At 41.6% G+C, this 25575-nt stretch overlaps 1 protein-coding gene across 1 annotated transcript; it reads right to left on the minus strand.

The window, feature by feature from the left end:
• Positions 1 to 19378: 19378 nt before the first annotated feature.
• On the minus strand, positions 19379 to 20690 carry LOC127466951 (insertion element IS476 uncharacterized 39.2 kDa protein-like). The gene is made up of 2 exons (XM_051778406.1): positions 20185 to 20690; positions 19379 to 19842 (listed from the first exon to the last, which is right to left on the minus strand). Exons 1-2 carry the CDS (start codon positions 20639 to 20641, stop codon positions 19811 to 19813), a joined length of 489 nt encoding a protein of 162 aa, XP_051634366.1. The 5' UTR covers positions 20642 to 20690; the 3' UTR covers positions 19379 to 19810.
• Between the last annotated feature and the right edge of the window lie 4885 nt (positions 20691 to 25575).

The raw sequence follows: 25575 nt of genomic DNA on the forward strand, positions 1-25575 counted from the left end.
GTACTGCCAGGCAGCAAGATAATGATTTGAGAAGTGGCTCATGAATGAGAATCTTTTTAAAGTAATTCCTTTGTTCCATATTTTAAAGGTTATTCGAACAAAGAAAATGTGCAAACTCCATCTTTCACAAAATGTATCAATATTAGAATAGGAGAGTGCTTTGAAATTTAAACTAGAATAATTGGTCTACCAGTCCATGAGGCTGTAGTAGACATCTGGTCCCAGCTCAACTTATATGTAATCCTAGTTTTTTAGCTGGAAAGGAGACCTCAAATCCAATATTGATTGCAGTCCAATAACCTTTGGACCCCCAAAGTCTCTTCAGGTCAACAATACTACTGTTATTACTGTAGTGAAATGAAAGAGTCAGCACAGAGAAGTGTTCCCTCTTCTGTCACTGCTACTCTGCTTGGTTATGTCTTCAGACAGGGGAGAAATGAGTTCCTTCATTTTAAGCATAACTAGTTCAGATGTATCACAATAAAAGCATGAATAAAATGATGGTTTTCTCTTCTGAAACATTATGAAAATTTTTATTTTATATTTCTTCTCTATCATCTATAAGGAAAAAAAAAAAGCCAACACCTGAACAGAACAAAAGCCAAACTATGTGATGAGAGCCTACATGTAAAAAAGCAACTAGTAAGTTTTCTAGACTAACATAATATCTCTTAAAGCAGCCTAATCTTCAAATACATGTTGCTAAGTTTGGTCTGAAACTAATAAGTCTTTACAGTCTATTCTCTGTAGGCTCAAAAGTGGAGGCAACCAGAATTTCTAGCAATCCTGAAAATGTAGGTCAAGAGGTTTAGATCATATGAAGTTGAAGATTCATTCTTAGTTCTTGATAATAATTATTATTAATTGGGATGATGAAATCATTGAGACATCTATCCCATATCCTTTGTTGAACAAGGTAGTTTGGAAATGCTGCCATCTGTTATTATGTACTACAGTGATTAGAGACAGGCAAAACTGAAGTCCTCTGTTTCAGCAGTCTGCAGATCATGAATATAAGTCATCAAAACATAATGAGAATAAAACCCTGCACTAATGGGAAGAAAACTACTATATTTCAGTAAATAATTGTACAGCATTTCACTGCTAAGTAGCTAAGACTAAACTCCAGAATATAAAACAGAATCTGATGAACAAACTCTTAATTTATGACATTGCCTTACAGAGTTATGCCAGAGTTATGGGGAGATATAACAGCATTATATTGTTAGAAAAAAATTTAAAAGTTTCATTTCCTGCAAACAACTCAGAAAGTTTCCTCCTCACCTATTTATCTAGACTTAGTTATTTCTTAATTGAACTGTGATATACCTGGGTGGGAGAAGGGGTGCATTTCTATTTTGAATTTTAGCCAAGGGAAGGTTTGTCTTGCAGTTGAGTTCCTTCCCGAGATATTTTTCCACTGCAACAGAGGTCCATGGTTACAGGGATCCATGGTTAAGGCTCAGCCCAGCCTCCAGGTAGGCTTGGGGATAGGTTTAGGGATAGGAGTGATCTCACAAATAGAACCCCAGTGAGAGCGGGGCTACGGAGAAATCACTTGTGATGTTTCCTACACACCACGTTTTTCTCTCAGCCCATAGAATCAAGCTCAGCAAATCCTTGCCAGGTCTTCAGAATAAGGCTTCATCCCTCAGCAGTGCTGTGTTCTCTAAACAGGAGTGTTAAAGGTGCTCAGTGCTATCCCCTTCACTACAGAGTCCTAGCAGAGACAGAGCAGCATGGCTGAAGATCGCTAGACACAATTTTGTTTAGATGAAGTACTGCACAGTTATACTGGTGTACTACTAATTTTGCACTGCAGGTCTGTTTCTCTCACCATTCACACCAACTGCCATGGGAACTCCACTGCAGTAACTACATCACCCTGGTTCCATCAAACACAGAAGACTAAACCTGAACCAACTATATTGCCTGGTAGAACGAAAGATTCAAACCTTAGCAGATTTAGAGAGTATTTCTTATGTATTTATTGTCCATAACTCAAATTTTCAAAGCCTATAAATTTGTCATTAAAATAGCATGGTTGTGGAACCATCTTTTAAATTTAAAATGCCTCCACACCTGGAATGCAGTTTTTTCTCATTTAAAACTAAATTTAATAGAAATTCTTCACATGACAGTGTTTTAGAACCTTCCAAGAGATTTTACTTCTGCAGTAAGGCTAGGCTGCAGCTATGTACCTTTTGGGAAAAAAGCAAAAAATTATATTGGGCCTATTGTGTAATTTTATGCAGTCCTCAAAAAGTAGAGTCAGTGTAACTGTAAGTGCTCAATTTGAATAGAGTCTCTACCTGTTTAGCAAGACCCTATTATGTTCCAAATACATTGTTGGCCTGGTCATAGTCTCTTGATAATGAACTGCATAAAGCAAGGATTAATTCATTGTTAACTGCTTTATCTCAAACTATGCAGACATTGCAAATTCATTAGCATTTCAAAGCAAAGATTTGCTCCAAATATTCAGATTGGCTTGAGAACACCTGCTTTTCACATGCAGCAAATAAGGTATACACACTGTTTCTGAAAGGCAAGCTTCAGTCTTGTCATGAAATTCAGTATATCTGAAACCAAAGGATGGAAAAAGGCAATAGTAAATAAGATCAGTTTTGAAAGGTGTAAGCAGCATTCTAGAGATTTTTTTTTCTTCTGTCTCTATACAAGTGCACAGTCATATATTGGAGGTTGAGGTTTTTGCCGGGCATTTCTGTTCCTGGAGTTGCCTCAGCAGTGGCACAGAAGCATCAGCACGTGGGGGAAAATGTGGAGTTTGCAGTGCTCTGGCACATGACTGGCATCTCATTGTGGAGCTGCTCAAAGAGCAGCTGCAGAGGATAGTAAACATGATGCCTCCCAGCTCCTCATCCTGTCTTCATACATGAAGACAGCACATTAAAGGAATAAAAAAAAAAATGCAAACAGTATTTCAAACAGTGCTGGCAGAAATGTAGAAAACAGCTGAAAACCTTAAAGTCTTCTACATGATATGCATAGGAAGCACAGAAGAGAGGAGTGCCAAGGCATCTGGAAATGATCTGGCTGAATTTTTAAAAGCCTGTAAGTAACCATCAGGAAATGTTTGACTGTAAAATGTAGAATGACACAGTGGGTATTGCACTTTTCAAGAATCCAGAAAACTTAAATCCTGTCTTTTTGGAGAGGTTTATCTGACTGAACATTGATATACACAGTAAAATTGCCTGAGTTTTGTATCTTAACTATAAAAAAAATATTTTTAATTATGATTAATTTTATTTAATTTGGTTATGTGTATTCGGAGGGGGAGGTGATGAGTTAACACGAAGAGGTGATTGTATCTCTGATATTTGATTAGAAGAATCCTGTCTCTATCTTTGAGACACTGCTAACCTTTTGCTGTTAACCCCAATATACTCCATTTACTCCTTGCTGAAGCAGGGATATTTATCTCAAGAAGAAAAACAAACCTTAACTGTTTATTTTTAAGGATACTTGGATAGAAGGTATTACATGTATATACAGTACTGTGAGTACAGAGTTAAAACCATTTTTAACAATATCAATGTTATAATAGTCACTGTCAACCAAAAGAAACTACCCACAATGCAGCTGGAAAGACATACGAATGATCATACCTGCAATGACATAATCCTTTGTAATTACTGAATTGAAGAGAGATGTCTCCAGTAGCTTTCTTGCTTGCACATGTGAAAAATATTAACTATTTGACTTTGTCAGCTTAAATACTATGCATGTAGAATCATAACACTTGGGGTAACAAATCTAAGATGGTTGCAGAGACGTTTCAGCTGATGCCTGGTTGGACAGTTGTAAGAAATTTTAAAACTGGGCTTTCAAATATGAGATTAAAAAAATGAATTTTCCTGACCACCAGAAAAATTTCCCCCATGGGGAAATTCTTGTAGGTCTCCTTCATTTGTACCTCAAACTTCCACTTGGATCACAACTGGTGAGATTATTGCAGCTCCAGGAGAAAACCTATGGGTATAGATTAGATTCATCCCAACAAAACTGAGGCCAAAAGCTAAGGCACCTGTGTTACTATGACAGTCAGCTGTGGCCATCTGGAAGCCATAGATCAGTTGGTTTGCTGCACAACTTTCTGCAAGAGCCTGTACCTTCAGATATGAGACAGAAAGACGTAGCTGAGCATTTCTCATTATTTCCCATAATCGGCCTCACTGAAGGGCCCAAATTTTAATGTAGTGATTGCAAACCCCAAAAGTAATCTCACAACCACTCTGACCTTCTGAATTTGAAGGCATGTGTGGTAGTTTGGTCTAGGCCTTCCTTGATGACCAGTTTGTAAACAAGGAAGGGCCCAGATTTACCCAGTATTCCCTACGATTTTTACGTAAACCAGACTATAAGAAGAAAGGAGGAGAGGCCTTTGCTCTCTTTCTTTCCGGCGGCTTGGAGGTGCAGGTTCCCTGCTGTTGAGTCTGCCGTGTTGGGGAGCGAGGCCTGGTTGGGCCTTGCCGACCTTGGGAGGTGGAGGTTGCCGGCGATCGTTCCGGAGCGACTCTCGGTTGTCCCAGGCAGAGTAGTGGGATATTTCTTTGCTAACTCTTTTAGTTGATAGATATTGGGCTACTAATAGGGATATATATATATATATATTTTATTTTGGTTTTGTTCCTTTTCCCTTCCCCTTTCCCGTTCCCTTGTGAAATTGTATATATATTTCAATTGTATATGGCTGTAACATAGGTGTAAATATATTTATATATATTGCTTTGGCTGTCTCTCTCTCATTTCGGTTTTCTTGATTGTTTTTTCCCTCTTTTCCCTGAGGTTTGGGGAGGGGGGGACTTCCTGTGGTGGGGTTTGGAGACTTGGCAGGGAGCCAACTTCAAACCATATCAGCAAGCTAGCAGAGAAAATGAAAAGAAATACTTCTTCAGTGGTAAGTATATTTATATTTTAAGGGGACAAGGAGTTTGTTTGTTACTTTTTTCTTAATTCACAGCAGTTGATTGTAGACAATTTCTTGAGGTCCCAACCAAAAGATATTGTTCTGTGATTCTGTATTTCTATTAATAACCTCTAGAACTAGAGTTCTCAAAAAATATTTTCTGTCTTGTGAGAGAAAAATTAAATTAAATAAAACCTCAAAACTTAGTCTCAAAAACTCTTACAAAGAGGAAAAACTGTCAGAAGAATTTTTTATTTTTTTTTTCTAAATTATATATAAGAAATAGTTTAAGGTTATTTAACAGAATCCAATGAAAACAAACTTTTTAGAAAAGTTTTTCAAGATAAAATTTCGCATTCAGCATTGTTTTAAAAAGAAATCAATTACCATTATATTTTTTCAACACAAATTTCAGTGTGATTTGTCTTAACTCTCTGAAGCTGGAAGAGATTTTTGCTGGGATGAGGTAGACTGCCCATCACATGAAGATTTCACATTCACATTGGAGTCTTCTCTGAAAGACAGACTGTAATTCAAGCAGGCATTGGTGCTAAAGGGGGAGTTACTGGCTGAGACTGTATTGACTGAGTAAAGCAGGTCAGACTACATAATTGTAATGACACCTTTGGCCTTAAAAATCTATCTACCTGCATAAATAATGCATGAAACATTATACACGGCATACAATAATATGATTAATTGTCTCTGATTTTCATTACATACGCAGCTGCTAGTCTATGCTTACCAAAGTTATTCCTTCATAAAGGTATGATGTTTGGGAAATTGAGGATATCAAGAAAAATGTGAGTCAATGTGTTGCATGGGATTCACATTCATGAGCTGGATGATAATTTTCTGATGCTCTTGTCTTCTCTTTTTCAGTTGTTTTTATCTTTTTTTTTTTTCTCCTGGCTACTGATAAGTAGAGACCAGGATCAACTAATAGAAATTTGTTCATGTAGAAATTCTCATTTCTTTTCCTTTATGCCAGTCTTTCTCAAAGTTCTTAAAGGGACTTGGTGTTTACCACCAATGTAATTATTTATGTCCTCAAAAGAGCTCAGAGCTCATTTAATCATGAAACACAAGAGTTAGACGTTCCAAAATGTTCTCCTTTCCTAACTTGTTTTGAAATTCTTATCTTTATAAACATGCCTGTGCTTTGAGTCCAGTGAGCATAAGGATTAGAAAGGCAGAAATTGAAAACATAGATGAAATGCCACTAACAAGAAATAACGACTGTTTGAAGGTACGTGAGGAGGAAAGTTCTGCATGGAAACCACCTCACCAGTAGACTGAAATACAGAAATTGGGAGGTATATAATGCACAAGAGCACTCTACTAAGCTTTGCGGAGGCTGGTGTGAACATGAAGTCTTATTTGGGGGCTCATTTTTCTGGAAAAAAAAAAGGGAGCAGCACTTCAGAGTCATTCTCCAGACTTTTCTAATATGTCAAAACCATATTTGACACTATTACAGGTAAAAAAAGTTACAGAGAAAGGCTAGTCAACTCAGGCAGTCAGAAGTGGAAATCAATGGCTTCCATGAAACACATTTATGAGGTTTAGGCAGATTTTAGTAGGAAGGATGTCAGTGCTCATAATATTTCAATATGTGCTTCAACAGAAAAAAACCCTTCCAAAAGTATTTTATTAGAAAATATCTAAAGTCAGATAGAAACACCAGCAAAAAGAACCTTCTGAAAAAATGTAGGGAAAAAAAAAAGAGTCTGATATGATAACTTTAAGGCTTTTTTCAAATATCAGACCACACCAGAAAAACTTCTGCTTCTGCTAGAAAAGTATAGAATGGCCTCTCTCAGGAGAAAAAAAAAAAACAACAATCAAACCACAACCAAATCAAATCAAAACAAAACAGAACAAAACAAATCCCATCAAAAAATAAAAGGAAAGAAGATACAGACCATGCTGCCAGAAAGCTTTAGGAGTTATAGTGGGAATTTTTAAAACAGTCAAGAGGGTGCTTGATGTACCAGAAGGTTGTTACATGACATGAGGCCTTCCATGACAATGAGGGTCCAGTCCTCCTGCAGAGATACCATTAAAAGATTTGACACTTATTTCAGTGGAGTCTGGTAAAAATCAAGGTCCAGATCTCCCCCATTCCACCCCTGGAATTTAAGCACCAATCTCCAGTTAATGTCACAGTAACCAAAAACCACTCAGATATTACCTAACCCTGGAGGTGTCTGAAACTTATTGGAATCTTCCTGATCAGCCTGAAAATTCCCAAGTTCCTCAGCTTCTGTTCCTACATGTTTTCAGGAGCACCTGGCTGGGGATTTGGCGCTGATTCCTACTTCACGACCACTGTGATGAAAAGTTCGGGTTGAGAAGTGCCTGAGGCTGCAGCTTTGTGTAGTTTTTTGTTTAATTTGGTGGTGCAGCTGGCTGACAAGGTTCCTCCCCATCTGTCATTCCCACCCCCAAATTACAATTTGTTTTCAGCTGTACTCTTGCATTGGTTTGTGGGTCTTTGCTGTAAATGGGACTTTTAAAATGACCCCTCTTTGGAAAAAAATTAAAATTAAAAAATAGCTACTTTAATACAACTCACTTTTGTGGTCTGGCTTACAGTTTTGGTTCATGTGCAATTACATCTGAAAAATGGAGCAGACAAATCTCTGTGATGCTAAAGCAGGAGCACAACGGTGGGTGGGATGCAAACATGGTCAACAGGTTCTGCCATGAGAGGGGATTGCAACCCACCAGTTGTACTCTCAGCATGATGAATTCCTTCTGTCAGTGCTGTGGGCATTTCAGCCCTGACCCATTTTTTGTGCAATAGTGATGAAGAACTGATTGATTTTGCAGCCATGATGTATCTATGTGTAGGTTTTAGGCTTTGCCTAACATGAGGGAGCTTAGGACATATATTTTGAAGAATACAAGAACAAGCAAGTACAAGGTCATGTCCAACTTGTTGAAGTGAGGCTTTACTGAACCGGACATTTGATTGCTTCTGTTTTTTAATAATGACTGTGCAGTGTAAAAGAGGAGTAAAAATGAAACCTCAGTCATGTAATGCAACCTTGCTGGAACTCTAGAATCATCATAAAGCAAATGTTGCTTTCTGAACTATTTTCTCCTTGCAGAACTATTTTACGGTAAAGTTTAAGTCAACACTATGAGCATGTGCTGGTTTTGTCTCAGGTAGAGTTAGTTTTCTCCAGTTACTAGTATAGGAGAAGGAATTCTACCTGAAAGCCAATGTGATTTCAGAGCCAACAGGAGCACCACAGACATGGTATTTGTTCTCAGACAACTGCAAGAGAAGTGTAGGGAACAGAACAAAGGTCTCTATGTAACCTTTGTTGACCACACCAAGGCTTTTGCTACTGTGAGCAGAAAAAGTCTATGGCAGATTCTGGAACGTTTAGGTTGTCCCCCCAAGTTCCTTAAAATGTTCATCTCACTCCATGAGGATCAGCACAGCCAAGTCAGATATGACAATGCACTTTCTGAGCCCTTTCTAATAAATAATGGTGTGAAACAAGGCTGTGTTCTTGCACCAACCCTATTCACAATCTTTTTCAGCATGATGCTCCAAAGGGCCACAGCCCTTTGATCAGGACGGTATCTACATTCGATACCATACTGATGGAAACCTATTCAACCTAAGGCGACTGAAGGCCCACACCAAGACCTTAAACCATCTTGTCCGGGAGCTGCTTTATGCTGATGACGCCACCCTTGTCACCCACACAGAAGCAACTCTGCAGCGTTTAACATCCTGCTTTACAGATGCTGCTGAGCTCTTTGGGCTGGAAGTCAGCTTAAAGAAGACAGAAGTTCTCCATCAACCAGCACCTCAGGAAGTCTTCCTTCATCCCCATATTACCATTGGCCAATCAGAGCTCAAATCAGTTCAGCAGTTTAATTACCTAGGTAGCCTCATCTCCTTGGATGGTAAGATTGATGAAGAGATAGACAACATGTTAGCAAAGGCATACAGTGCTTTCGGAAAGCATCATAAAAGAGTTTGGTGAAATAAACACCTGAAGAAAAGTACAAAGATCAGTGTTTACAGAGCCATAGTGCTGTCTACTCTCTTATACGGATCTGAATCATGGGTCATCTACCGCCACCACCTGCGTCTCCTAGAACGCTTCCATCAACGCTGCCTCCGTACAATCCTAAGCATTCACTGGTCAGATTATGTGACCAATACGTCTGTTCTAGAACAAGCAGCAATCACAAGTATTGAGGCCATGTTGCTGAGAACACAACTGCGATGGGCAGGGTACGTCTCAAGGATGAAGGACCACCGCCTCCCTAAGATCTTGCTCTCTGGTGAACTTGCCACCAGCTGCCACAAGAGAGGAACCCCGAAGAAAAGATACAAGGACTTCCTGAAACAACATCTCAGCCTTGGCCATATTGATCTTCATCACTGGTCTACTCTGGCCTCCAATTGGGAGGCCTGGAGGCACACCATCTATAACACTGCGGATACTTTTGAGAAAGCACACAGGATCACTTCCGAGGAGAAAAGACAACGCAGAAAGAATCGTGTCTTGCAGAATTAACCACCTAAGGAGTCTTTCTGCTGTGCCTTTTGCAACCGGACTTGTCTATCTCATATTGGCCTATTTAGCCATCAACGTGCTTGCAACAAATGTGGGTAGAACCCCTCCCAAATCTTCGTTCACTAAGCCTAACCATGACTGACAATGACTAGTATGGGAGTATGTTGTGGATTAGTGTTGAACACAGGGTCAAGGTTTTTTCTACTTTTTGTACTGCCGTGCAAGCAAGGAGGTTGGGGATGCTTGGGAAGTTGGGAGGAGACACAGCTGGGACAGGTCACCCAAACTTACCAATGGGATATTCAAGACCCTATGACATAATGCTCAGTATATAAAGTGGGAGGAAGAAAGAGGGAGGGGGGGGACATTTGGGGTGATGTTTGTCTTCCCATGTAACCATTATGTGTGATGGGGCCCTTCTGGAGATGGATGAACACCTGCCTGTGGGAAGCAGTGAATTACCACCTTGTTTTGTTTTGCTTGCATGCACAACCTTTCCTTTCCCTATTGAATTGTCTTTATCTCAACCCGAGTTTTCTACCTTTCACCGTTATGATTCGTTCTGCTATCCTGCTGGTGGAGGAGTGAGCAAGCAACTGTGTGGTGGCTGGCTGATGGCTGGGGTTAAATCACTACAGCAGAATCACTATTTTTTAGGTCTGGAATATGAAAAACTTTATATTTTAAAAATTAGGCTCATTAATGTAGTTCTGTTCCATGGCAACCAAAGATCTTAAGACCACATATGAGGCCTTCCTTACTGAAAACACTGAAACCATGTTCTCCGGTGCGTTTCCCTACACTAAACGGAGTCTATAAATGCCCTGCTGCAGACTGATTTAAATGTTTCAATGCACTGCTGACTTCCAGGTGAATACTTGCTGGCACAAAACTAAGTTAGAATGAAAATAGATTTTAGAGGCATGGCCTGTGTGTTGAGCTGCACAGTTAAACACACCAAACTGCTTTCAGGAAAGTATTTTCAGGTCCAGGTTTGGTTCACTTCGAGTAGAGATGGACTTGCAATTGGCACAGAAGATCCTGCACAAGGCAGTAAGTGGTAGCCAGGAACGAAATTAGGAATTTTTTATTTAGCAGAGCCAGCAGTGTATCATTGAAGGGAAACAGTCACCCCAAGGATCAGAGACAGCATTGTGTATCTCTGACAGTTATCTCCTGTACCTTGCCAGGGTGAGCCATGCAAACATCTCTGAATAGCATCTTGCTTGTTTTTTTTTCCTATGGTGTTTGCCTGAGATATATGATGTGGAATGAGAGCAGAGAAAGAGAGAAATGACCCCACCTTTGAAATCATGGCAAATCCCCAAAGCTCTTCAGGATATTGGGTGATGTTATCCATTCCTATTTGTCTGGGGGTAGTTGTTTTTCTCCGAGGAAGCAGGGAAGTTAATTAGACTTTACTGAAGTAACAATGAAGATTTAAATCTCCTTCCTTTGCTATTCATGAACAAATAGACTAAAGATCCTGATCTCACTGAGGCAACTCACACATGCATCTGGTAGCTTTGACCGCAGCAGATTCTTAGCAGTTTCTCAATTAAGGTTTTCAGAATTCTTTCAGAGCCTGCTACTCATCTGAATAATCTAAATGTTTATTTGCATGTACATATATGTACTTAAAAAATAATTGATTGACTGATGGAATGACTGTATGTATTTGTATTCTGTGGACATTTGACCATGTTTTGGTTTTAGTTATTTCAGATTGGCATTACATATTAAAAAATAGCCAACTGTAACAGAAAGTACTATACAGCATTTTATTATTTTCTTTCACTTCTTCCTTACAGTACAGAATTTGATTCTAGCCTGGGAAGGAGCTCGTGGGTGACCTGTACAGCATTTCTCACAGGACAAGAACCTGAGTCATGACATGAAGGTAACACAAAAAGGCCCCTTCATCACAGAGGTACATTGGGACAACTCACCTTTCCTTAATTTCAAGTTAGGGTGCTTTGCTAACCACTGAAGTACTGCTTCATATATTCAGCATCTGGAGGACAAACTGCCATGCAATGTACAAATTACACCTTTCTCTAGCTGACGCACACAAACATGATCTTCTGATTGCTGGCTTGGAGGAGCTTGTTACTGATGTTCATGCTAGTAACTGGCCAGTCAGAAATTTTTCAGGGAAATATTTTTGTGTCAGAAAAGTGCTGATGCACCGAGGCGGACTGTCTTACAGGGAAATGCTGAGCTAGACAGAAGTTTAAGTGAGAAGAGATGCTCAGATGCACTCCACTGTGTCTTATCAATGTCAAACCTAAAGAGAGAGGGAGAAGCTTTGTCCTTTCACCCTCTCTTGCCCTCAGGCCATGAATTGACACCTGAAAGCCCCTGTGTCCACCCTGGCCTCTGGGAATAGGGACAGAGCAGGGCCCAAAGACCAGCAGGGCTCTACCTACTCCGTGGGTCTGCAGGGTCTGACCAAGGGCCTGTATCCTTGAAGGGTAGCAACCCACTGTGGCCCCAGGCACTAACCTTGCTGGAGAGCCTGGTGGTATCCATGCAAAAATATTGTGAATGTGGCATGAGGGGGAGATCCGCAACTTTTCCTAAGTATTTATAAAACAGGGAAACAGATTCTTGTTCTGCTGCTACCCACAGTTTATGGGACAGATTAGCCATGTTGGTCTGTATCAGACAACCACTCCCAAGATATCCAGCCAGCCAGTAACAGTAAGTATTGTTTTTCATTTAAGGAAGATTTTGCATGGGGCTCCATAGGCAAGCTAGACTTTTAAAATTAAACTTTCAGTCCACACAGCAGATTGAATAGTTCATTTTGCTACTACATAAATGGCAGCTTACTAACTTCAGTTCCTGAACTTGACTGTTGTAAGGAACCTTCTGGACCATTTCTCAGCAGTCCCAGAGCTCTGTGGAGGCACAAATATTCCCTTCCCTGGCTCCAACCATCACAGCTATTTCTTATATATATGTGTATTAATATAGACTTACAGCGCACAAGCAAGGACACATCACTACACAGGAACAGCTTGGCATACTGTATGCGGGTGGGGAGTTAAAGTAGCAAAGGGATTGTATGAATATACAATTTGTGTCCTTTTAGGAATATTCCAGACTAACAGTTTCAAATGTAGAGCCTGGCAGTGATTTTTGTTTAATTTTTTTTTTCACTATTACCATACTTCTAGAAGCACATAAAGAATTTTAAATTAAAAATATAAAAATCAGAAAGGTGATTTTTGTTAGAAAATGGCAACCTGATACTCTTCATTGACACCTCCTACATTCAATGTGATTTTTCTAAAGCTGTGGAGCCTGTAGTGCAAGGGCTTTTTCACATTTTTTTCCCACAAAGGACTTCTTCACTCTAAGATCTGCAAGTGTTGTGACATGGACTTGCAACTGGGTCACTGGTAAATTCTCTCTACACCCAGGACCTCAAGGCAACATGTGATACAAACTCGATAATTTATGAGCCCCAGAATTGATTTGCCTGCAGTTCCTGGATCCCTAGCAAGAAGGTTAGATCTCCCAGGAACCTCCAGGGTGAATCCAGGCTGTTGGGAGTTTGTAGTCCTGCATACATGGTCAGAAGCTTGTAAGATCAGCTTTTTCTTACTATCTTCATTCTCCTTCCTACACTTGGAATTCCTGGGTCAGTCTTCCAAAGTTTACAATTCCAGGGTAAATCTGGAAGGAAGAATCCCCCTCAGTGTGTATCATAGCACCTTCAGACTCTAAGACCAGCTGATCCTCACCTTTAATAGCAGGAAAATTAGAAATGCAATCTGCAGCAAGATTTCAGCAGCATACATTCCATCAGAACAAACAACATCTTTTGAAAATTTAGCCTTACTGTGTCTTTTTTTCAGATTACTCAAAATAAACACATTCAAATTGCCTAATTGCGGATTCAGCTGACTGTTCTGCATTCCTGATCACAAGCTGGGCTGGTGCAGTGAGTTTTTGATGTGGAACCCCTGATCAGCTCCATGTTGTGCACACTGGTTCTATTTCCAGGGCAAGTCCATGAGATTCCGTTAAGAGGAAAGGACACAAGAATGCTGGAGGTGTGCACTGAGCCTGTTTCAACCTCTGATAGGTCCAAAGTAGTGTCTGGGCCTTTGGACAGCTTCAAACCATATGTGCCATAGTGATATTCAGTTTAGACTAAATTTAGCCCAAAATAAAACCCCTGGGCCACATGTGGTGCAGATGTAGGGCCTTCAGCGGCTTTGATCCACTGGTCTGCTTTTATTGTGATGAAATGTATACTAATATAGATAATGTATTAGAATATTATAAATATAGATAAAATCTTGCATTGAAACTTAACTTGCGCTGAAAATCTCCAGGTTTGACAAATCTGATCAGTCATAATCTGTCAGTCTTTCAATGTTCATTCATAAAGTATAGCAGAGAGTTCCTATCTTGGAAAAAAAAAATCTGATTTTTATAACCCATAGTGTCATTTATTTTTTTGTTGCATGCCAGATGAATAGAAGGGGTCATTCTTCTAATGATAGTGTTATCCTCTGAGATAAATCAGATCCAGATTCTGTCTCTCTTCAGAAAGAAAACTTCTGGATTTTTTTTTGTTAATTTCAATGTTAATTAAACTGCTCATCCATCATCTTGGGCAAAAGTATACATTTATCAGTAGAAAATATTCAGTGTGAAAATTCCTGCCTGAAATACCTGATTTCCTATATTTGTAAAGAACTATATTGACAAAATGAATTTTGCTTATTAGCTTTTGGGGAATCGTTATGTACTATACTTGCTGCTTTTTATTTATAATGCCTCTACTTTAAAAGTTTTGCCATCCATTTAAGAAGTATAATGCATGTGACTCAAACCTCAGAGTGTACACATTTGAAGGATTAAATTAAAGAAATTAAGAAGGGACATGTAAATACAAAGCCCCAAAACACCTAAATGCCCACTCCTGTTAAGGGGAGTGGCAGCAGCAGATAGATTTGCTAAGTACCTGCCATAAGGTACCAACTTTCTTCCATCTTTTCTTTGTATGCAGGATCCTTTGTGTAGCCCAGATACTTGGTCACACCCCTCTCCAGAGAGATGGCTGAGACAGGGATTGCAATAGCTGAGGCCACATGCTTGCTGTGACTGTGTGCTGGGAAACGGTTGTCTCCCCTCCCAGGTTTCTCTGTCTCAGGCAAGAGCCACGACTGGATGCAAGTCTAGTATGTGAGGACAGTATAGACTCCTTATCCTCCATGCGAGCTGGTGTGTGTCTGATATTATGTGTGACCACGTCTTCCAGCTATTTTTGAGGCCACTGAAGTAATCTTCATCCTCTGGTGGACGTGGTGGAAATAGGGACTGTGGGACTTCCCCAAGCTGTTGCTGTCTCACACCCTCTCTCTAAGGTTTGCACAGGGTGTGACATGTCATTCTCAGATCAGTGGGATGTGACAAAAAATGTTTAAGTGCTGCTTTGAGGCATTTGGTAAGCAAATGAGCCTGATTTTTGAATGAGTAAAAAAAAAAAAATTGAAAATAATCCATAATTTGCAATTGTTGGTTCAAAGCCATCACTGCATATTTCTGAATAGGAAATATTTTTAAAATACTCAGAACTCTCAGAAGTTATTCACACAACCCTGAAATAATCTGTATTATCAAAGAATATTAATGCAATGACTAACTACTGTAGTCATCTGAGTTTATCATTACAGCAGTTTGTAGGCATGTACAGTGGTCATAATTTTGCAGTGTGGGAACAAGTGTAAACAAATATAATGTGGTCAAGGCCAACTAACATTTTAGAAATGTGATTTGGTCTCTGAACTCATGGCAACTTGGAGTGATTTCCAGTAGAATACAATGCAAAACATAATAAATCTATCTTATCTGAGATAAAACTTTTGAATACAAATACCTTAGCTATTATATTTCAGGGAAAGACAAGAACAATTAGCCAGGAAACTTTAAACATCGTGATGTTGTGGACAAAACTAGTGTCATACCAGACTGCATTAACTGAAGCATGAATAGTCTATAAGATAGATGAAATTCTCTTGGTGCTCTCTGCAGAATTGCTAAGGTTTCAATCAAGCAACTATTCAGTTTTGACCACGGGCTGCAGACCAGCACTAGTGCAGAAGCACTTACAACATAAGCCACAAGTGCTGTTGAGTGAAAATCCTTAGGCACACATGCAACGTTTTCCAAGATGTTTTAATCATGAGAACTGAAAAGTGTGTAGTTTTAAGTTCTGATCTTTTAGCTTCTGTACCTTGTAAAAAAACAGGGCTAAAATAAAATTCCTGGCTTTGCTCCCCTCTTTGGGAAAGGAGTCTTGAAATCTTCACTGGATGCTCCAGCTTTCAGGTGAGTCTCTGGTTCTCTGCAACTTTTGGCTTGAAAGCTCTAGGAAGAACACCTCACATCAAAACAGACATTGTCATTCAGCTTCTAGGTGGAAAGTTCTGTGTAGTTGTGCATAATGCACAGCACTGATATCTTTGATCTTTTGTATTTCTGTTCACATTTACAGTTGTGGAAGGTACACATACAATGTATTTCAAATGCTTCTGAAACTGTTTCTTTCTGCCTTCAGGGATGTTATATTTTCTTAATGCAAATGTATTCATTTGTTGTCATATTTCTAGATCTGGAATTACTTTCCACAGATTGACTCTGAAAAATAATGAGCATGCACACTTTATTATTAAAATCACCCATACCCATTACCATTAGCAATGAAGGTTAGTGTCAGGGTTTTCTGACTGACAGAAATGTGTGAATTCATAACAAGATGTAGTACAGTCAGATTTTAGCATCCTGTCAAACATGTAAGTAGAATTTAATGTATTCAAATCCATCTTTTACAGTGTTCAAGTTTACAAGCTTCTTAGCATTGATTGTATGATTATATAAACCTTTTTGGCTATTTGTACCGTAAAATAGTGAGAAAAATTATTGGATAATAATTACATATTCTTTCAAAAAGCTCTCCATCTATTTCCATTTAACTCTTTCTCCCCAATTCTGTAGGAGATTAATTTATTTTTTTCTGTGCATTATTATTTTTCAGTTCCTATTATATCGCTAATACTACCACCAGTTACACTGCACAGCTGAACTTGAATATGAAGTGACATTTTTTTTCCAAATCAGTAAGAAGGCAACTACAGTTAAGTTTCCATGAAGGAAAAATACAATCAGTCCACCTCCTTTATCAGATTCATGGATATTCAGATAGTAAATGTTGACAAGTTTGTTTCTTTTAATTATGTGTTTCTTCATGAAAACTGGAGCTTGTCCTGTAAGATGTGGAGCTTGTGACATGTTTTAATTGCTTCAGATATGGATTATTATAATATGCTATGCTGGTGCTTAGTGTAAGAACATTTGTAAGTGGCATTTCTTGGATAAAGCTCCTTTCTTATAAAATGATGTTGTGCAGGGAAAATGTGTTTTCTCTCTGCTTCACGATATGTCCTGTTTCAAGTTGATTTTTCCGAAGTTTAAGATGACAATTTTGGTCTGTTGTATTCAGTCCTAACTATGTGAAAGGGTAATTTGTTTCCTGCAATACATTCATTGCTAGTATAGTCATCAATGTACCTGAAGTTACATCCCTTAGAGTAAATGAGTAATGTTCTTCAGCCAGGGTCCTGAAGGCTGGGTTGCTTTTTTCCTTTTTTTTCTGCATTTCAATAGAATACTTTGTGGGTGCTTCAGAAGCTTTTACATATGTTTATGGGAAAACTGATAAGAATGTTGAATGGTCATTCTGACAAAAGGAAGAAGGGAGGCTTATGTGGTGGTGGGATCAGGTCTTTCACAGATATTTGGACCTGCTAATGGAGAACCTGACTTTCAGAACTCTGAGTTTGATCTGAGTAGCCTTTGTTACAGCAAATCAACACATTTAAAGTCCAGGTAGACTTCTCTAAAAATGGCTTAGTATGGAAAGATGCTCTGCCATCAAGCTTTTAAGGTCACCCTGTATTTTGGGACACTTAAAACTGGTGAGCAGTTAGTACCAAAGCACAGAAGAAACTCATCCCTAGCCAAGAGTTAGCAAGAATCAAGTTTTCCAAGGTGACATTCATTACACTAGAGGGACTGACAATAGTGCTGTCCCTGCTTCAGCCTGCTCAGATCAGACAGGGTTGAGGCTATGTCTCCTTATAAGATTAATGCTCTATGCTTGCAGTACCAGATTGACTGTTTTCATAAATAGAGCAAAATCAATCAATCTCTCAATCTTTCTTCCTTACAGTTTAGATTTATTACACCTAAATAAGAACCAAAATAAAATACTTTTCTGTATTAATGAGTGACTAAAGCAAGCCTATCTGGAAATCTTAAAACTTGGCGATTTAAGACAGAAACTAACTTACAGAGAAAATGTTGAGATCTTTTCCCATTCCATGTTTTCCAACAACAGTTAAGAGTCCAGTTTTCTCTACAGAAACAGATGTTTCTTTGCATTTGTGTTTTCAATAGTTATGAGTGCACAAAATGCAGGAATTGCAGATAATTTTGAATAGTTTATTATTTTAGAGAAAACTTCAAAATGTTACTTAATTTTGATCACTGAAACAAGCTCAGAGTCACATTTCTTCAGACACTTTGCAGAATAGTTGACTGTGAGATCTCATGATAAATAAGTAGCTTTTTTTAACATTTACCCACTGGCTACATCTCTGTTGTTTCTCCTCAGAGCAATATGTTTCAGTACCACTCTGACCAACAGGCCACTGAGGTAGAATGGATTTACTGATAAATAGTTAAGGCTGGTAGCTCAAAGGAAGGCAGTGCCTTAGTCCCATCCGTCCCAGCCTTACAACTGTCACAGCTGCAGAAGTTGTTGTATAAAGCGGTCATGGAGCGAAACATTAATTTAAGGGATTCCTAGCACAGCATGGGGGTTTAGTGTGTTCTTACATGCAATGGTTATTTGATATTGCAACTGGAAAATTCTACACAAAAAATATAAATTAATTTAAAATAATACAGTAAGTCACTGTCTATATGAATAGCAGAAGTTCAGCTTCATTGATCAATGTGAGCAGATCCTAGCTAGAAAAAAAGGAGCAGTGTAAATATCATGAAAGACTTTTTTTACCTCAATTGACTATATCAGTCATAAAAGTTTGTGAAACTAGAAATCTTATTTTTGCCCACAATTATTTTGGAGATCAGGGCCCCAGAAAAATAAAATAATTTGCACCAGCCAAGACTCATCCTAGAATAAACCAATGTTTTATGCTTCTTAGCACTGCTCCAGTTCTGAGCTTCTTCAACTACAAGATATTTTTCTGCTTCTCAGAACTGGAGAAATTAGATGTGGAAAAGACTTTATAGTTCTCCTCGTTCACCCCCATGACAATGCAAAATAGTCCACAAAGAATATTTATTAGTGCATTGCCCAGTCTGGTTTTAAAAGTCACAACTGATGGAGTTGTTCTGTTCCCTTGCGATATTATTACATATCTTAAGAGCGTCTACTTTCAGGAAGTTTGTGCAAGTTTCGAGCTGGCTTCCTGCCAAGTCCCCGAAACTCGACAACAAGGACCTGCCTCCCAGAGAGGGAAAAGAAAAAAAACCAAGCAGCCAAAGCTATAGCAAATATATATATATATATATATATATATTACATATGAGACAGATACACAAAAGGAGAATACCACACACAGAAGGGGGGGGGGAGGGGAAAGGGGAAGGGAGAAGGACAAAAAGGGGCAAGGACCGAACAAGCCAACCAGCCGACCGAAGGCAAACTAGCAAAAATCTCACCACTTCCCTTCGAACAGGCAGGATGGCTAGACACGGCCCAAGGCTCTCCCCTCACGCGTGGCAGATAACGGTAGTCACTGTAGGCCTCAGCTCCAGATAAACCAGACCAAAACAGGGACCCGCTGTTCTCGAACCTCGCCGGAGAGGAAGAGAGCGAGATGCCTCCCGCTAGCCTTATTTATACCTCAAGTTACGTAAAGGAATAGCATGGAATACTTCCGTGATCACTTTTCTAGTTCCTTCCTGGTTACAAGTTGGTCTCCAGGAAGGCCTAGAGTGAAACCACCACATTCTCCACCCCTTATTCCATACTATTCCTTTACGCAACACCTATGTCTCACGTTCGTCTACATCCCGCGCATATATATACACATTTGCATATATATATATATATAGTTCTTGTTGGTCTCTCGGCACAGTTGTCTCGTCGTTGGAAAATCAATACCGATGTCAGTTCAGTCCAGATCTTTGGTCTCCTCAGTCACCATTACAGTTCTGATTTATGGCTGTTTCATCACTGGACTGTCTCATCACCGGATACCAGCAACAGCTTAGTTCAGGTCTCTCTCTCATCTGGTGACTGGCTTCCTGTAAAAACACAACTTAGGACATACAATTAGTTTTTCCCCAAGGCTAAGTTTCCTTGAGGCACACACTGGATGACTCCATCCTTCCTCATTACCCACCACGTATGTCCTGGCCCTTGAGCAAAGACAATCCCACGAATGGGTTTGTCTTGGCCTGAGGCAGGGGTAACCCAAACAGCTTTCCCTAGCATTCCCCTCAAATGGATTGCTGGAACTTTATCTCCATCAACAATGTGAAGGGATTCTGCCTGTGCAGGGCCAGCTCGATTGACAGAACCCCTGGTGTTAACTAGCCAGGTAGCCTTGGCTAAGTTCTTGTCCCAGTTTTTATAAGTCCCCTCACCTAATAACTTTAGAGTGGTCTTCAATAATCCGTTATATCTCTCAACCTTCCCAGCAGCTGGTGCATGATATGGAATGTGGTATACCCATTCGATACCATGTTCCCTCGCCCAAGTGGTGACTAATCCATTTTTGAAATGAGTCCCGTTGTCCGACTCAATACGTTCTGGGGTCCCGTGTCGCCACAGGACTTGCTTTTCAAGGCCCAGAATGGTATTCCGGGCCGTTGCGTGGGGCACTGAAAAAGTCTCTAACCATCCCGTTGTTGCTTCCACCATGGTAAGTACATAGCACTTACCTTGGCGGGTCTGTGGCAGTTTGATATAATCAACCTGCCATGCCTCTCCATACTTATACTTATCCCATCGTCCACCATACCACAGGGGTTTCAGTCTTTTCGCCTGCTTAATAGCGGCACAAGTCTCACAATCATGGATAACTTCAGAAATGATATCCATGGTTAAATCCACCCCTCGGTCTCGTGCCCATCTGTGGGTGGCATCTCGGCCTTGATGACCACAAGCATCATGGGCCCATCGAGCCAGAAACAGCTCTCCCTTCTGCTGCCAGTCTAGGTCTACTTGTGACACCCCTATCTGTGCAGCTCGGTCCGCTTCTCTGTTGTTATTATGTTCTTCATTAGCTTGCTTCTTGGGCATGTGGGCATCTACATGGTGGACTCTCACATTCAGACTCTTCGCTCTGGCAGCGATGTCCTGCCACAAGTCAGCAGCCCAGATGGGTTTTCCTCCACGCCTCCAGTTCATCTTCTTCCATCGCTCTAACCATCCCCATAGAGCATTGGCTATCATCCACGAGTCTGTGTAGAGGTAGAGTCTCGGCCAACCTTCTCGTTCAGCAATGTCCAGGGCCAATTGGACGGCTTTGAGTTCCGCAAATTGACTCGACTCGCCTTGACCCTCAGCGGCTTCTGCCACTCGTCGGGTGGGATTCCAAACGGCCGCTTTCCACTTCCGGTTCCTTCCTACAATTCGGCAAGAACCATCAGTGAAAAGGGCATAACGCCTTTCTTCATCTGGCAGCTGATCAAATGGCGGAGCTTCCTCGGCTCGGCTCACTGGCTCTTCTTCTTCTTCTGCCAGACTGAAGTTCCCACCTTCAGGCCAATTGGTTATGATTTCCAAGATGCCGGGGCGATTCGAGTTCCCGATTCGGACACGTTGTGTAATCAAAGCCATCCACTTGCTCCACGTGGCATCGGTGGCATGATGCGCAGGGGGCACCTTCCCTTTGAACATCCAGCTCAAGACGGGTAATCGGGGTGCCAGGAAGAGCTGTGCTTCGGTACCAATTACCTCTGAAGCTGCTCGTATACCTTCATACGCCACTAAGATTTCCTTTTCCACAGGGGTGTAATTGGCCTCAGAACCTCTGTAGCTTCGGCTCCAGAAACCCAGTGGTCGCCCTCGCGTCTCGCCAGGCACCTTTTGCCAGAGGCTCCAGGAGGGACCTTTATCTCCAGCTGCAGAGTAGAGCACATTCTTTACATCTGGTCCCATTCTAACTGGTCCAAGAGCCACGGCATGTGCAATTTCTTGCTTGATCTGCCTGAAAGCTTGTTGTTGCTCAGGACCCCACTGGAAATTGTTCTTTTTACGGGTCACAAAGTAAAGAGGGCTCACAATCTGACTGTATTCTGGGATATGCATCCTCCAGAAGCCTATGGCTCCCAGAAAAGCTTGGGTTTCTTTCTTGTTTGTGGGGGGAGCCATTGCTACAATCTTGTTGATTATGTCTGTTGGTATCTGGCGTCGTCCATCTTGCCATTTCACCCCTAGGAATTGGATCTCTCGGGCAGGTCCCTTGACTTTGCTCTTCTTGATAGCGAAACCGGCCTCGAGGAGAATCTGGATGATCGTCTGTCCTTTTTTGAAAACTTCTTCTGCTGTATCCCCCCATACAATGATGTCATCGATGTACTGGATGTGTTCGGGAGCCTTACCCTTCTCTAGTGTGACCTGGATCAGTCCATGGCAGATGGTTGGACTGTGTTTCCACCCCTGGGGCAGTCGATTCCAGGTGTATTGAACGCCCCTCCAGGTGAAAGCAAACTGTGGCCTGCACTCTGCCGCTAAAGGAATGGAGAAAAACACGTTGGCTATGTCGATGGTGGCATACCACTTTGCTGTCTTGGACTCCAACTCATATTGGAGCTCCAACATATCTGGCACGGCAGCACTCAACGGTGGCGTAACTTCATTTAAGCCACGATAGTCCACAGTCAGTCTCCACTCTCCATCGGATTTACGCACAGGCCAGATGGGGCTGTTGAAGGGTGAATGGGTTCTGCTGACCACCCCTTGGCTCTCCAACTTTCGGATCATTTTGTGGATAGGGATCACAGCATCTCGGTTTGTCCGATACTGTCGTCTGTGTACAGTTGTTGTGGCTATTGGCACTTCTTGATCTTTAACTCGTAGTAATCCTACAATGGAAGGGTCTTCTGAAAGGCCAGGAAGGGCAGACAATTGCTTGGACCCCTCTTCAATCACCGTGGCTACACCAAAAGCCCACCGGTACCCTTTCGGGTCCTTGAAGTATCCTCTTCTTAGGTAGTCCATACCAAGGATGCAAGGGGCTTCTGGCCCCGTCACAATGGGACGCTTTTCCCATTGGTCTCCCGTCAAGCTCATGTCCGCCTCTACTACTGACAATTCTTGAGACCCTCCTGTCACTCCAGAAATAGTAACAGTCTCGGTACTCTTATACTCCGAAGGCATTACAGTACACTGGGCTCCAGTATCTATCAAGGCCTGGTATCTCTGAGGATCCGATGTGCCAGGCCATCGGACCCACACAGCCCAGTAAACCCGGTTATCTTCTTGGTCCCTCTCCTTCTCCTGGCAGAAGGCAGGGCCCCTCTACTGGTCTTGATCAGAGCATTCGTCGTCAGAGTTTGACTTTGACTTCTTAGACTTTTTGCCATTGTCGAAGTGGACCTCCATCTTCTCGTGTTTCGGCGATCGCAGTTTCTCTTCTAAGAAATCTCCATCTACTACATAGACAACTTTCTTGTCAGTCTTCTTTCGCTTCAGCTCCCTCACTCTAGCTTCAAGCTTAGAAGTGGGTTCACCATCCCACTTCTTCATGTTTTCTCCTTTACTACGAAGGTATGCCCATAGTTGGTTACGTGACCCACGCTTAGAGTTCTCTTTCCTTCGACGTGTGAATGACAGGGATCGTGAGCAAGATCGAGACCAGGATCGAGGTCTAGGCCGAGGTCGTCTTTGTCGGTCCCGCCGTGATCTTCCCATTGGCCTTTCTTGGTAATCTCTATACCTTCTGTCCTCTCTGTCTCTAAGGTCGTCCTCATATCTGGAATATTCATAATCTCTCTCCGTTCTTTCCCTATCGTAGGTGCGTCGGTACAGGGGATTGAAGGAGTCTTCCATATTTTCCTCGATGGTTCTTATCCAAGCACACATAGTGTCCACGCTTGGTTCATCCATCTTTGGATTATATACGGGTATCAAGCAGGAAATATATGGTTTAGGGGCACCTTGAATTACCTTTTTCCACATTGGTTGCGTGCAGGGAACATTCTCAGGAACTTGGATATCATAATAATCTGGATCAGAATAGATGATCTCCAGCATGGCCAATTCCCGTAGGTATTGGATGCCTTCTTCCGCAGTCCTCCACCTTCTTGAAGAACTCTTCAGGGACTCCTTAAATGGGTATTTCACTCTCACCGCGTGGAGTATTCGGAGCCAAAGACTGGACGCCATTTTCTCCCTCCCCATTTCTTGCTCTATCACAGGGTCTCGAGCAATGGATCCCAACTGTCGTGCTTCATCACCTTCAATTACATGACTATCAGCTCCCTTGTCCCAGCATCGCACCAGCCAGGTGAGGACTTCTTCACCAGGCAAGCGCATATAATCTCTCCGTAAATCTCGAAGCTCTCTTGTGGTCAGTGATTGTGTAATTTCGCTTTCTCGCATAATTTCTTGTCCATCTCTCCCACGTAGAATCTTTTCCACCTCTCTCTTTACTCTTCCACTCCTACGTGGGACTGCTCCCACTTCCTCCCTATATCTCTCATGTGGAGGTGGAGACTGAGCATGCCGTGGGGATAAGCTTCTATATTGTTCACGCCGCGGAGATGGTTTCCTATGCCGTTCATACCGTGGGGATGGACTCCTATGCCGTTCACGCCGCGGAGATGGACTTCTACGTCGTTCATACCGTGGGGATGGACTCCTACGCTGTTCGCGCCGCGGAGATGGACTTCTGCGTCATTCACGCCGTGGAGATGGACTTCTATGCCATTCACGCCGTGGGGATGGACTCCTGCGTCGTTCGCGATACCCAGCGGGTGGAGGTAGTGAGTAATCTTTCACGTGGTGAGATAAGGGCCTCTTCCTCCAATCATTCACACCTCCAAGAGAAGGTTGGGTCTGGAGGGGTAGGGATAATTCCCCCTCCAATTGAGGGGGATGCTTTGGCTCCTTCTTTGCGTCTTTTGTAACACTGAATGTGTAGTCAGGATATAAATCATCAAGCGACAATATACCACCGGCCGTTTGTACTGTTGCTTTCTTTTCTCTTGATGCTGTTCTGTATTCCTTTGGGCGTGCCCCTAGTTCTCTTGGACGTACTCCTTCCCGTGTAACCGTTTCTTCCTCTCTGGTACCTGCTTCTTCTCTTCCAATCGCTCCTTCCTCAGTCACAACCACTACTTTCTCTCTCGCAGTCGCGCCTTCATCACTTGCTGTTGCTCCTTCTCCCATTGCTGCCGCTCCTTCGTCCACTACATCTTGAGTGAATTGGATAGGTTCTTCTGTTCCTTCTTCTTCTTCTTCTTCTTCTCTTTCTTCTGTGCGTTCTGGTTGGGGAGATGAGTCTGTAAGTTCCTTGATCTCTCTTACCCACGTCTTCTTCTTCTTCACAGGGGCAATGATGACCTTCCGGTTCTTAGCTTGAGTCCCGGTTCTAGTGGGCTTAGTAGAAATGGCATTGACTTCAAGTTGTGTTTGGACTCCAACTTCTGTGGACCTAATAGGGACATCACTGGTTTCAAGTGGCGTGGTTTGGGTTTCTGTGTCGACCTTAACCCTTTGAAGGTGGTCTATGGCAGCTCGATAAGCATTAGCCAGGCCCCAGCACAAAGCAGAGAATTGCATATTCGGATCTTTGTAGGAAAAACACCCTTCTGCCAAACAGTGGGCCATCTCACCAGAATCAAACATTTGTTCTGGTGTGAACTCCCAATTAATGGGGGGTGACACATGTCCTACTAATCTACCGAAATCTTCCCAAGCTCCATGCCACCCGGGGACTGGCCTGTCTGCAGCCCTTTCCAAAGTTCCAGCGAGTCCCTTTGAGGTGTGATCTTTCCTACAAGAGGGAAGGCAACGGAACCCCATTC

Source organism: Manacus candei, unplaced genomic scaffold (genome assembly GCF_025592945.1).
Source record: "Manacus candei isolate 608988 ecotype Guabito, Panama unplaced genomic scaffold, ASM2559294v1 h1tg000011l, whole genome shotgun sequence".
In the NCBI taxonomy this organism is placed as follows: domain Eukaryota; kingdom Metazoa; phylum Chordata; class Aves; order Passeriformes; family Pipridae; genus Manacus; species Manacus candei.